At 35.5% G+C, this 14,160-nt stretch overlaps 1 protein-coding gene across 4 annotated transcripts in view; it reads left to right on the top strand.

The window, feature by feature from the left end:
- The window catches only part of Orco (odorant receptor co-receptor), a 41,320-nt gene extending 29,623 nt beyond the window's left edge, over positions 1-11,697 (top strand). For all 4 annotated transcript variants that reach the window (XM_073991266.1, XM_073991249.1, XM_073991275.1 and 1 more), the window contains 3 exons: positions 1,248-1,452; positions 10,176-10,331; positions 10,443-11,697. In XM_073991266.1, the coding sequence (XP_073847367.1) occupies positions 1,248-1,452; positions 10,176-10,331; positions 10,443-10,493 (412 nt within the window). In that variant the 3' untranslated portion in view covers positions 10,494-11,697. The remainder of the gene's footprint in view (positions 1-1,247; positions 1,453-10,175; positions 10,332-10,442) is intronic.
- Positions 11,698-14,160: the final 2,463 nt, after the last annotated feature.

Raw genomic sequence — 14,160 nt, 5'->3', positions numbered from 1 at the left:
TTTCTTCATCCACTTGTGTGCTCCATCGAAGCTTAGGCCTGCCGATTCTGCGTGCACCGCCATGTGGCATGTATTCATACGCCTTTTTAGCGGGTTCATCATCGCTCATTCTCATGATATGGCCTAGCCAACGCAATCGTTGCATCTCGATACGTTTAACTATATTCATGTCATTGTATAGCTTATATAGCTCGTGGTTCATACGACGTCGATATTCACCGTCAACGCAAATCGGCCCGTAGATCTTTCGAAGAATTTTCCTCTCAAACACACCAAGCACTGCCTTATCTGCTTGCGCAAGTACCCATGCTTCGGAGCCATACATTAGCACGGGTAGTATCAGCGTTTTGTATAGTGTTATTTTTGTTTGACGAGATGTGGCTTTGTTTTTAAATTGCTTACTTAATCCATAGTAGCATCTGTTGGCCATCTGTTGACGCTAAGCTATCCCAATTTTAATATTTTGAATTTTATTAGTCAAATGCCTATGAACAGGGGTAGTGGTGTAGGGTATCACATAGTCGGCCCCGACCCGACTATAGCCTTGGCTCACTTGTTTTGTTATGGAGTAGTTAAATTATATTAGACTTTTGTTTGTTTGTATTTGCTGTATGTATGCGTTTTCATCAAACGACCGATTAAGAGCCGGTGAACGATTTTGATCCGAATGATTGAACTGGACAGTGAACTATGAACTAGATTACTGACCTAGTTCAATTTAAAGAGCTGAGCTATTGAACTAGATCTTTCAAATGAACCAGATTGTACAACTCTAATTCGCAAATGATTATTTCAATGCGTTACAAACGGAGAAACAAACTTCATATACCCTCCAAACTACGGAGACCGTAGTAAGTGTCAGTAACGAACGCTTAGAAGAAATACACTGCAGCTCGCTTGAGAAGCCCTCCGCTATCATAATAAACTAAAATAAAATAATTCGAACATCGTTCTATAAATCACTTCAATTTGTTGGGATTCCACTGTTCTCCTTGTTTAGAAGAACAGAATAATGGCACCGCCTTCTTTGGTCATATTAAAAAAAATCTAAAACTCTTCTTAATAAAGAGGAATTTATATTAAAGAACTATATAAATAAAAACATCTGTACAAAATGTAATTGCATACAATTCTAGTCCTTTTAAACATGTACATACGCATATGTATGAGTACATATTATGTATGTTTATATTTACTTGAAACTGTCTGAAATGCCACCAATATTTCTATTTGTATTTATTTTCTAGATTGGTTGCTGCCATTGGTGATACATACGGTGCCGCCCTGTTGCTTCACATGTTGACATCGACCATTAAATTGACGCTGTTGGCGTACCAGGCTACCAAAATCACTGGTGTAAATGTTTACGCTTTCACTGTGATCGGTTACTTGGGCTATGCATTGGCCCAAGTATTTCATTTCTGTATTTTTGGCAATCGCTTAATTGAGGAGGTAAGTAGTCTGTCTGTCTGTGCACCCCTCCCGGTGCACCAACAAACGCCATTAAACAAACAATAACAACCCATCCCCGTAAGAAACAAACAAAAATAAATCACATTAAACTAAATGCAGAAAGTAAATTCAATTCAATTTCATTTCGACTTGAAAAAATACAATTTGGCTGACTGTTGCTTTTATTTTTTTGTAAAAAAAGGCCAAACTAGGAAATACAACTTTACTTGGACTTGCACTCTAGCCACTTGCACACACGAACAAAACTACCATTAGCAGACATAGTCAGAAGATCTTCCGCACCATGAACGCAACAACAAACGAAAAAGTGCATGTCTACATTCTGCTTCGATTTTTTTCAACTTCATTGTTGTCATTTTGCTTGTTTATCTTCCTTTTAGTAGAAATGTTTGAAAAGACCCCTACAGGACAACTGACCATGAAAAGCACAACGAACACAAAGGACACCCTGAACCATGAACAACATCCGCATGAAGTGCACTCTCATGTCATGTTAGGCACTCAACTTCATCCCAAAAATTCGTAAGCCGGAAATGCACTCAAAAGCTTTTACACAAGCACAGTTTTAAAGATCCTTTAGCCACCCTTTGAGTTCGTACGAATCATTTCTGGGTATTCATTTAAAGTTGCCTTCTGCGATTGGCATTTCTATAGATTTTGTAAATAATAAGCAAACAAGTTTAGTTTGGACGAAGAGAACTTTTTACTGGTGCATGTTGAAATGCTGTAGTGCTGAAATAGAATTTCAGTGAAGTGATTAAAATAAATTCAAATATTTTTGCAAATAAAATGTCTGCAATATAGTTTCGATCACAAACGATGGATTTATTAGAATAAACATTACATACATTGTATATTAAACCCATTTTGGTTGGATGAAACACATAAATACTCCTCCCACTAATACTAATGACTGGACGGATGAACAGACGGATATCGTTATATCGACATAGAATTGTATTCAGATCAAGTATGTATATTATGGTTATGACTTTTTACAACCTCTTATCTAAGATTAGATAAAATCTTAATTATAAGGTGATTCGATAAAAACGCTCGCGCACAAAGTCATTTGAAAAATTTTCTATATGAGCTTTTTTGACAAAGCCACTCGACATAACTAAAATGGCATACTAACTTACTTAGCTGGCCCATTACAGAACATTTGTTCCACAACCCGAAGTAAGATAAGATTTCCAATACTTTCTGTTTGTTGCTTCGCTTTCTGGAATACCGCGCATTTTCATCTTTTCATCCACCTATTGCCATGTAAGCATAGGCCTGCCAATTCTGCGTGCACTGCCATGTGGCACATATTTATACGCATTTTAAGCGTTCATCATCGCATTATTATGATGTAAGCATAGGCCTGCCAATTCTGCGTGCACTGCCATGTGGCACATATTTATACGCATTTTAAGCGTTCATCATCGCATTATTATGATATGGCCTAGCCAACGCAATCGTTGTATCTCGATACGTGTATCTATACTGATATCGATACAGCTCGTGGTTCATACGACGTCGATATTCACCGTCAACGCAGATTGGCCCATAGATCATTCGAAGAATTTTTCTCTCAAACACTGCCTTGTCTGCTTGCGCAAGTACTCAGGTTTCGGAACTATAAATCAGCACGGGTAGTATCAGTGTTTTGTAAAGCGTTGTTTTTGTTTGACTAGATGTGGCTTTGTTCTTAAACTGCTTACTTAAGCCAAAGAAGCATCAGTTGGCCATTATAATTCTTCTTTTTATTTCGCAACTTATGTTGTTGGTTGTGTTTACGGTGGTGCCGAGATAAACGAAGTCTTTTACTACCTCAAAATTATAGGAACACAGTTGGTCCGATCTCTATGGACGGATTGCGCGTCGACACAATCAACTTGGTCTTCTCGCCGTTTACCGCCAGACCCACTTTAATAGATTCCCTTTCGACTTTTGCAAATGTATTCACACGGGAGACCGTCTCCTTGTCTGAAACCTCTTTTGGTACTAAACTCTTGGGAGAGGTTCTTTCTTATTTTAACTGAGGACCGAGTATCAGTTAATGTCATTCTACAAAGCCGAAAGGGCTTTGCAGGGATACCAAATTCAGACATGGCTTGGAATACCCTTGAAAGTAGGCCCCCCTACGAAGGCTGCATTATAATCGACAAAAAGGTGGTAGGTATCGATCTGCATCTCTTGGGTCTTCTCCAGGATTTGGCGCAGGGTAAATATCTGGTCAATGTTGGATTTGCCAGGTCTAAATCCGCATTGGTATGGTCCAATTATTTCATTGACCATTGGCTTTGTGCGAACGACAATATCCCTGACACTATCTTATAGGCAATATGAAGAAGACTTATGCCCCTATAGTTGGAGCATACAGTCTTATCTCCTTTCTTGTGGACGGGACACAGGATGCTCACGTTCCAATCGTCGGGTACGCGTTCTTCCTGCCAGATGGTGCTAACTAGCTGATGCATACACCTTATCAGCGTGCCGCCTCCTGTTTTAAACGGCTCGGCTGGTAGGCCATCGGCTCCTGCTGCCTTATTATTCTTTAGCCGGTTTATTGCTGACTTTACCTCATCTTGGCTGGGCGGTATACATTCAATACCATCTTCTGGGATTGGATCTGTCATTTGTATCATCACCGTATTCGCTTCTATCGGATACCAACAGTCTTTCCATATCCTGAGCACACTATCTGTATCAGTTACCAAATTACCTTGCTGGTCTCTACAGGAGGATGTGCCTGTACCAAAGCCATCAGTTTGACGTTTCACTCTTTGGTAAAACTTTCGGACTTCATTCTGGCTCCTGTACATCTCGATTTTTTTACACTCCCTTTTTTCCATTTCACTCTTTTTTCCTGCGGAAAAGACGTTTCTCTTTTCTCCTTTTCTCCCGATACCTCTCTCGTGCTACACGCGTTGCTGATGATTGTAGAGTAGCCCTATATGTCGAATTTTTCTCTTCGGTAGCAGCACGACTCTCCTGGTCATACCATGGATTCCTTGGTGTAGGTCTCTGGTATCCAAATATGTATTTTGCGGCTGTTTGCATGGAGTGGGCAATATTTTGTCATTGTGCTGATATGTTATCGGGACGAGGAATGGATGTCTTTGATGCCTTTTAGTGAAAAACCGAACTCTTTAAGTGTCTAGTATTCCCAAATGAATGAGAATCACACTCAAATCAAAATATTCTGCAACATGTCAGCACGTATCAACTAAGAATTGGTCGAATTCTGTGAGTTGAAAATAACATCACCACAGTTGCCTGTGAGGTTGTTATTGGAATTTTGTTTTTAACAAAGCTCCATTCGCCCGTGCCTCGGCTGTTTTTTGTTTGTTATGTTTATGGTTGAAGATTCAATCTCATTTTCGATTGCTTGAGTGGAGTATTCCCCCATTGGCTCAACTTCATTTATTACCCTCTATTACAGAGAATAATGTTTTTCACAACGAACTGACAGTGTTGCAAAATTTTACTGATCGCTACCAATATCATGATTTCATCCCGGCGAAGGGAGTTATCAATTGGCTTCTCAGTTTTTGAAATGATGCCTTTTTAGTGAACAACCGAACTCTTTAAGTGTCTAGTATTCCCAAATGAATGAGAATCACACTCACTTTTCGGCTTTTCCAAAGAAACACAAAAATCAAAGTATTCTGCTACATGTCAGCACGAATAACTAAGAATTCGTCGAATTCTGTGAGTGAGTTTTTTTTTAATATTTAGGACAATCTTTGAAGCAGATGCACATTAGACACTTGTATTATCGACAATTGTCAGTTTGTCGAAGAGCGAGGGTACTGAGAGGCAGTGTTTCTATTTTCCTCGACTCCCTCATAGAACGGTTCCTCCAGATTTTCGATATTTTGAAGGATGTGGCCTCAATATCCTACCGAAAAGGCTGAAGTTTGAGCTTTAGTCTTCATTGGGGGTATTAAACTTTCCACCCCCACGCCTTCATATAGCCCCCATAGAACGGTACCTCCCGATTTTCAGCCACAACAACATCCTACCGAAATGGCTGAAATTTGGTTTTTAGTTTTCGTTGGGGCTATAAAATGTTCCATCTGAAATTTGTTGGAATATGTGCACGTCTTCATATAGCTCCATAGAACAGTGCCTCCCGATTTTCAGTATTTTGAAGGTTGTGGTCTCAATCTCCATCGAAATGGCTGAAATATGGTATTCTACGTTGGGGGTATAAAACTTTCCACTTGAAATTTGTCGTTATGGGTCCACGTCCTCATATAGCACCCGTAGAACAGTACCTGCCGATTTTCGGTATTTTGAAGGTTGTGGCCTTAGAATCCCACCAAAAGGGCTGAAACTTGGTATTTGGTCTTAGTTGGGCGTATAGAACTTTCTACCAGAAATTTGTAGGTATAGACCGATGTCTTCTTATAGACCGCTTAGAACAGCACCTCCGATTTTCGGTATTTTGAAGTTTGTGGCGTCAATATACCACCGAAGTTGTTGAAATTCTGTATTTAGTCTTCCATGTCGGTATAAAATAGTCCAGAAGAGACTTATCTGTATAGGTTTTCCCCATAGAAAGGGAACTTGCCGATTTTCGTATTCTGGGTTTTAGCCACATTAAAGGTACTACGATACCGCTCGATGCTTATTTTTTAGAGATTAGTCTACAGTAGTAACTGCAACTTAGTATTTCGAATACTCAATGTGTAGAAAACTTCAGGAAGCAAATAATCATATATGTTCATGTTTTAGTATATTTTCAATATGAAATTACGACCAAATTTTAAGTATTTTAAAGGTTCTACTCGCACGGGCCCAATTGAATGACTTACCCACTTAAAGCCACGTCGTTTAAACGCCACAAAATTGACGTCAAACTCGGATATTTTCGAACATTTTTGTACGGTTTTTTGCATTTTGTTATAGCATAAAGTTTCATTCGGCCTATGCATTTTCACGCATTTTGCCTAAAACGCATGTATTTAAAAAAATCGTAAATGTTACATTCAAATAAATTCAGGAATTTGTTAGGAATATAGCAAGAATATTTTATCCATAAAAAACCAAGGGATTGTCATATAAGAATACACCTATATTACCCTTCCAAGTTTTCGGAATTTTTTAAAGAAGGCTCCTTTACCCATTTACAGTTTTAGAGAAAAAAGTTAGTTGTTAAAAAATGCTTAAAAAACATCAAAAATATCATTTCCATAACAATTTTGGGTTAACATGGTATTTCGGTATTAAACATTTTTAAAAGAAAGCTATCTATAAAAACTTAACGCCTTTCTTACTTGTTAATGTACGTCATAGGAAAAGAAAAATGGACCAAGCCCCTTTTTACGCCCACTTTTTTTATATATGTTACATTTATAAAACTACTAAACCGATTTTCCTGAACCACTGTGCACCGTATGAATTGCTAGAGATTTTGGACCATTATGTCAAGACGTATGGTCTTGCCTATGATAACATTCCAAAACGATGCCATTATAGCCTATAAACTGCAATTAAGCGAAAATGTTGAACTTCTCTGAGAGAGGTACCCGAAGGTGTTATCCGATATAGAGTTTATATACGTTTTGAAGAAATTTTACAATGTGAAAAATATTGGCCAAATCTGATACTCAATTCGTAAGTTGCTGCGTGCAGGGTTCATTGAGCTTTTCGTCCATTTTTTCAGAAAAAAACTGTACTGTCGCAATAGGTGCCTCCTGGACAACCTGCTGAGAAGTTACATGGGGAGAAGTTGTTTGAACAGAAGAAACCCTAAATACCGAATTGTAACTAATCACGGTGCTCATAAACCAACTTTTAATAAATGGAGCTTACACCTGGGAAGTTTTTGCGGATTCTTACACTACAATGTTTATTAGGGTTATGACTTTTTGACATTTTTCCTCAAAAATGATTTCCTGTAGCAGGGATGAATGAACTTTTGCCTATTAATCACTATGCTATCGTTTATTCCATTGAAATATAAAAAAGTTCACGCACAAATCGATTTAAAAAAAATAATTTTTTGAAAAAATATATGAAATGAAAAAAACATTTTTTTTTTCAAAAAATTATTTTTTGTTGCACGAATGAATAAATATAACTCTACTAATAACTATAATAACGTTTATTTCATTCAAATATTAAAAAAGTCGCGAAAAAAGTCACTTTGAAAAAATTTCAAATTTTTTGTTTTTTGTTAAAAAATTGTATTTTTGAATAAAAGCGTTTACAACATTTTTACGATTCTCAGAATTGAAGAAAATAGTATGAAATAAATTTTATGTCATTTTAATTATCTCATGTGGCTCTAAAGTTTATTTTCAATTATATATCTGTTTTCAGTGACTTCAAAAAATTGTCCATAATTTTCATAACTTCAAATTTTAAAATCATTTTGTGCGTGAGGTTTTTTCACCGAATCACCTTATAATTAAGATTTTATGTAATATTATGGCAAAACTCATCACGCTATGATACAGGGATATGAGGTTGTAAAAAAGTCATAACCCTAATGTTCCTAGATGAAAAAATCAAAAAACTAAAAAATCGACGGAGCACTTGGTAAATAAATAACGGACAAATTTCACATTTTTAGGATTTTTTAGGTTTTTACGATTTTGGTGGAAAACCGCAATCCCTTTCAAATTGGAACTTAAGAAAATGTTGTAGCTGTGAAAATTCTCTGCAAGATTGACCTTTACGATATTTTCGTAGATTTTACCATTTTTGAGATATAGAAGTTCAAATTGGGACAATTCATTGACGATACAGTCTCATTATAAAGCAATGTCATGACTGCAGTTTCCCAATTTAAACTTATATATCTCAAAAATGGTGCAACCTAGGAAAAAATGACGTAAGCCAATCTTGTAGAGAAATTTCACAGCTATAGGATTTTCTCTTGTCCCAATTCGATAAGAGTTATCGTATTCAAGCAAATCGTGAAAACCTAACAAAATAAAACCTAAAAATGTGATCTGAACTTCTATATCTCAAAAGTGATAAAACCTAGGAACAAATAATAAATCCTCTAGAGAATTTTCACAGCTACAATATTTTCTTTAGCCACATTTCGATAAGACTTGCGGTTTCCAAGCAAACCTAAAATAAACCTAAAAATGTGAACTTTGACCGTGATTTATTTAAAAATCCCTTCAATGATTTTTTCTTGATTTTGGATTTTTCTCATCTATGGACATTGCTGTTTCAGAATCCGCAAAAACTTCCTAGGTATAAGCGTTTTTTATTTAAAGTTAGTAAAGGCGCATGACATTGTTTTATAAGGAGGCAATACAGTCAGTGTATTGTCCCAATTTGAACTTCTATATCTCAAAAATGGTAAAACCTACGAAAATATCATAGAGGTCAATCTTGTAGAGAATTTTCATTTTCCCAGCAAAATCGTGAAAACCTAAAAAACCTCTAAAAATGTGAACTTTGGCCGCGATTCATTTAAAAATCGCTCCGCAAAAATTTCCCAGGTGTAAGCTGCTTTCATTTAAAGTTGGTTCAAGAGCACCGTGTAATTCTAATAACGTAAAAATACCCGAAATCGGATGGTACCGTTATACAGGGGATATTTACAAAACCTGAAGCTGTGTCCAGAATTGGAGAAGTTTTTTTTTACCACTGGGAACCCTAAATGCCTAATTAATGCTAATTCGGCCAGAATATGTAGCTAAAACCGAGAAAATACCTGAAAGCGGTCGGTACCGTTTTATGGGGGCTAGAACAAAACGAGGACCTATGTCCATAATTTTTTCTAGATTACTGTCAAATTATAGCTAATTCGGTTTGCAAATGTATCTAAAACACCAAAATACCTGAAGTGGGCTATACTGAAACGTGAACCGATATAGCTTATCTTCAAACTTGATCTATGTTCAGAACAAAGACACACTTGTACAAAATTTCAGCCATCTATCTCAACTCATTCAGAAGATAGCGTGATAACAACAGACGGACGAATGAACATAGCTTAATCGACTTAGACTTTTACGCCGATTGAAAATATATTTTACAGGGTCGCAAATGATTATTTCGATGAGTTACAAACGAAATAATAATCTTAATATACCCTCCGTATTATAATGCAGAGATATCGACTTTTCGTAAATTTTTGAAATTTTGTGTGGAAAGTACTCTAAGGTACAGACCATATTCTAACCTATTATATGTCTGAAAGAAACATTACGATGTGAAAAGTTTGGACCAAATCGGTTACTCCCGTCGAGAGTTATCGTTCGCATTATTTTAGCGAAAAAATTGATTATTTATGGGGAACCGATATTGTCCATCTTCGGTTTTGATCTAAGTTTTGACAAAACATTACTACGTGCAGTGTTTGGATCAAATCTGTTGATCCATTAGAGACTTCTCTTGTGCAGCATTTAGACAGAGGGCTAAATCGATTTCAAATATTCTGAAATGTATTTCATCTGATGAGGCACATTTTTATCTTTCGATCAACGTTAGCCTGCCTGTAGGCTAAAGGTATACAAAATTTCAATTATTCTTATTCCCATGTCCCCAAGTGAAATAAATAGGGATACACGGCATCTTGTTCAATTTTAAAATTCAGTTAGCACGTGTAACCAAACAATTATTTAAGCAATTGTTATTTCAACGCTAAGCCGTATAGACTTTTTATCCCACATATTTAAATGTATTGTAAATATCAGTTGTTCTAGTGTTAATGTTGTTTCATATTTATTTTCACACAGAGTTCATCGGTTATGGAAGCTGCATATTCTTGCCATTGGTATGACGGTTCTGAGGAAGCTAAAACTTTTGTCCAAATCGTTTGTCAGCAGTGTCAGAAGGCCATGTCCATATCGGGTGCAAAATTCTTTACGGTTTCATTGGATTTGTTTGCATCGGTAAGTGATAATTGTGACATTGTGAGCAATGGACAGATGACTCATCACTTTCCTCCACTATGAACATATTCTTCATTCATTATGTCATTATATGTCTTCTTCCCCTCACAGGTCCTGGGTGCCGTTGTTACATATTTCATGGTGTTGGTGCAACTCAAATAAGACCATCAAAAGAGTATTACCTCCCTCCGTCGTTCGTTCGCATCATACAATCACCAACAGCATCTGTTACACCATAAATCAACCACACTCGCTCACACATGAAAAGCAAGTATATGATGGAAATGCGAATATCCACAGCAAAGGAAAAGTATTACCATGTGTAAAGTTTTTGGATGAAGACGCCATAAGAGTCTCACCTCTTTATAACTTAAGATGTTCATCTATAAATTTTATAATATTATACACATACCTCAAATCCATATTTATATTAATTTTAAATTTAAGCATACCCATTTCGGAATAGTTCGTATGTTAGTACACACAAATGTATCAATATTTGGTGTATTGAAGAAATTATTGATTTTATTTTTGTCGAAATATGTACAATGTGTTTGCTTGAATTCAATTCCACCAACCCCAACGTAATAGTAAACTGTTTGGAGAATTGGAGCTACATGTGAAATCTGTTCCCATGACAAGTCCAGCTGGACAGAATAAAAGTTCACAGCATCCTTTTTTCTGCTGAAGCATCGCTCAGAAACTATGGTGACAGACAGGCTAACTAACAATCATCAATCCCAAAGTGAGTGTCAGTCAGTGACTTTTAAACTTGTTTGCTCTAAGTTTTCGTTCAGCTGTCATCGGCACCGTCATCTACATCGTCGCATCGCCACCACCATCATCATCCATCCATTTCATGGTCTTGTTAGAGAAATTTATTAGTTTTTAAGTGAACTTAGATGATTTCGCAACGAAATTAAAACCGAAAACAAAAACAAAAAACGGCAAAAATGTCAGTTTGTATCTGTGTGTGCCTTTTCGCAACTACAAACTAACTGCAACAATAACAACAATTACAGCAGAGGCAAAACTTTATTGAACTGCTTTCGAGTTTGAACAACAACAAAAAAAAATAACAAAAATTTACAATTTAAAAATTCTTACAGCATGAAAGTCGACCAGTTTGTGGTAAATTTCCGACGATTTCTTTCCAAAGTTATGGTTTTTTCAAAAATACACAGTCATAACATGGTGTAACAACTGGAAGCAACCTCAAAATGACCAAACAATTTTCATCATTTTTATATTTACGTAAAATATTAAAAAATACATTTTCTTTTTCTTTTCAAAAAGTTTATATTTTTAGTATTTTCATGTTAAGACTCTGTTTATAGCAAAAATAAATAAAAATCATAAACAAAAATTAAAGTCTTTTAAAAATCTATTTGGGTATGTGGTCAGTAATAAAAACGAACAATAACATATGCACATACATATGATTGAATGGATTTGCATTCGAGTCAAATTTCTTTGTCATTTGAATGCGAATAGTTGGGATGGTCATTCAATCGTCCATCAAACCCCGTACAGAATAAATGACAGGAAAATTAAGATTTAGACTTGAGGAAATGTAAAAATAAAAGGAGGTGGTGGCCATTGTCACATATCCACACTATGGTAAGGGTTTCGGAGTCGGAGTGGAGCAATTTTGCTGGAGTCACAAAAAATTAACTCGACTCCGACTCCGGGCAATTTTTTTCTTCATTTATGAACCCATCTTTTGGACCATTAATCCTCTAAATTTTGCAAACAAATTTAAAATTACAAAACAGTCGAATTAAAACTGCACATTTAGTATGAATTTTCAAGCTGGATCCGTTTCTTAATATACAAAAAGAAAAGTATAAATATTTTGAAATATTTGTTTCAGACCAAACATATTCTTGATCTAGATCTTCCATGTTCTCCTCAGACCGTCATTCTTGTCTTCTGTAAAATGAGACCCATTGCAATCCTTTAACTAACATGTTTTCTACATAATTCCTACTGATCTTATACAGAAGAAGATCAGCTGGATTCTATGAAAAGAGCTACAGGTTTTCTACATTACTCCGTCTATTTTCCACTCCACTTTCTATAGTACATTTCCATTCAAAAAGCTGAAATTTAGTATTTAGTCTTTGTTGGAGGTAAAAGCCTTTCTGACTGAAATTAGTCGGTATAACTCCACGTTTCGATATAGCCCCCATAGAACGGTACCTCCCGATTTTCGCAAAATATTCCAGAAGAGAATTATCAGTAAAGGTCAGAATTTCGGTATTTTTCGTTAGCCACATTGTTTTACTGAACTTGCTGAAATTTGGTATTTAGTCTTCTTCATAAACGAAAGTAAACTAATTGTTCCATTTTACTTCAATATAACTCGTGGTGGAGGGTATAACAAGTTCGGCCTGGCCAAACTTAACGCCGGTCTTACTTGTTGTAACTAACCTTGATCGATGCACTCAAAAGATATGACCGTTTTAATTTGAATGTTTAGAAAAAAATCTAAAAAAAATTGTGATGATGCGAAAATAATCCCGAAATGTCTAAATGGATTCGCGAAAAATCAAATTTATGACAAAATGTTATGTACAGTCGAAATCGCTTATAACGTCGTCGTTTATAACGTCATATCGCTTATAACGACGAAATCCAAAAGTCCCTAATTTCTGCCCTTTATATTCCACACAAATAAATATCGCTTATAACGTCTTCGCTTATAACGTCATATCGGTTGTTACGTCGGTTTTTTGTGAAATATTTGAATTTTGCTATCGGCTATAACGTCGAACCAAACGAAGAGGAAAAATTCTCTCAATATGTTGTTGTATGTATATTTTTTCCAAACTCAAACAACAACAAATTACCAAACATATGCACAACATGTTCGAAGTTGGGGTTGGACAACTGAATGACGATGGCTACCCAATGTCACATCTGTTTTACAACCCACCAACCAAGGTGTAATAAAATCATTGAAACCGCATTGCCGGAATCGACAAATATCCACTATCCTGGCATAAATAGAAAGGGATAAAAGTACGAAATTAAAGTACGAAATTTTGGAAACCCTTTCAAAACACAGATCTGAGTTAAATTTAAAACTTATGTTGAGATTCAAAGGCCCAAATTAAAATAAAAGACTATTTTAAATAGAGCCATATCCCATATTAACGTAAAATATGTTCTGAAGAATGAATTTAATATCGTTATTTTTTATTATTTTGTTTTTTATTATTTGTATATAGAATGAAAAACTTAAAACTTGAATTGATTTTTTTTACTTATTAAAATTTATTTACTTATTAAAACAACGTATCTATACCCAAAAGTCGCTATAAATAGTATCATTTCACTTCTTTTTTAAATATCGTTTATAACGACTATCGCTTACAGCGTCCGATTTTGGTCGGTCCCTTGACCGTCGTTATAAGCGATTTCGACTGTATTTGCAAACATATTTTGTGAAGTTGTAGCGTCTATACTAACGTAATATATATTAAAAAAATAACAACAGCTCTGGATGCTTGTGAGATATTAAGTTAAGCCTATTCCGTGAAGGTCTGAGCTATAATTTTCATGTTATTTGCAAAAATACAAAGAAATTTTGAGCAAAAAAATAAAGATTGTATTATTCTTATTTTGTTATTTTTTGATTTTATAAGAAAAGTTTTAGAAAAAATGTTTCGAGTTCTTTCTCTTTTTCTTCAAAATTTCGTGCAATAAGGAAGATATTCAGTTGCAACCAATTTGGAGTTTGGAAATACATACTATGAAAAGTACTAAATGGTACAGAATTAATTTGATAATTTTAAGCATTTTTCTAATCGAATTTATCGATTTT

This window comes from Musca autumnalis, unplaced genomic scaffold (assembly GCF_047663935.1).
Source record: "Musca autumnalis isolate F117 unplaced genomic scaffold, ASM4766393v1 scaffold_1, whole genome shotgun sequence".
Lineage (NCBI taxonomy): Eukaryota > Metazoa > Arthropoda > Insecta > Diptera > Muscidae > Musca > Musca autumnalis.
This window is presented reverse-complemented; position numbering and strand designations above follow the sequence as displayed.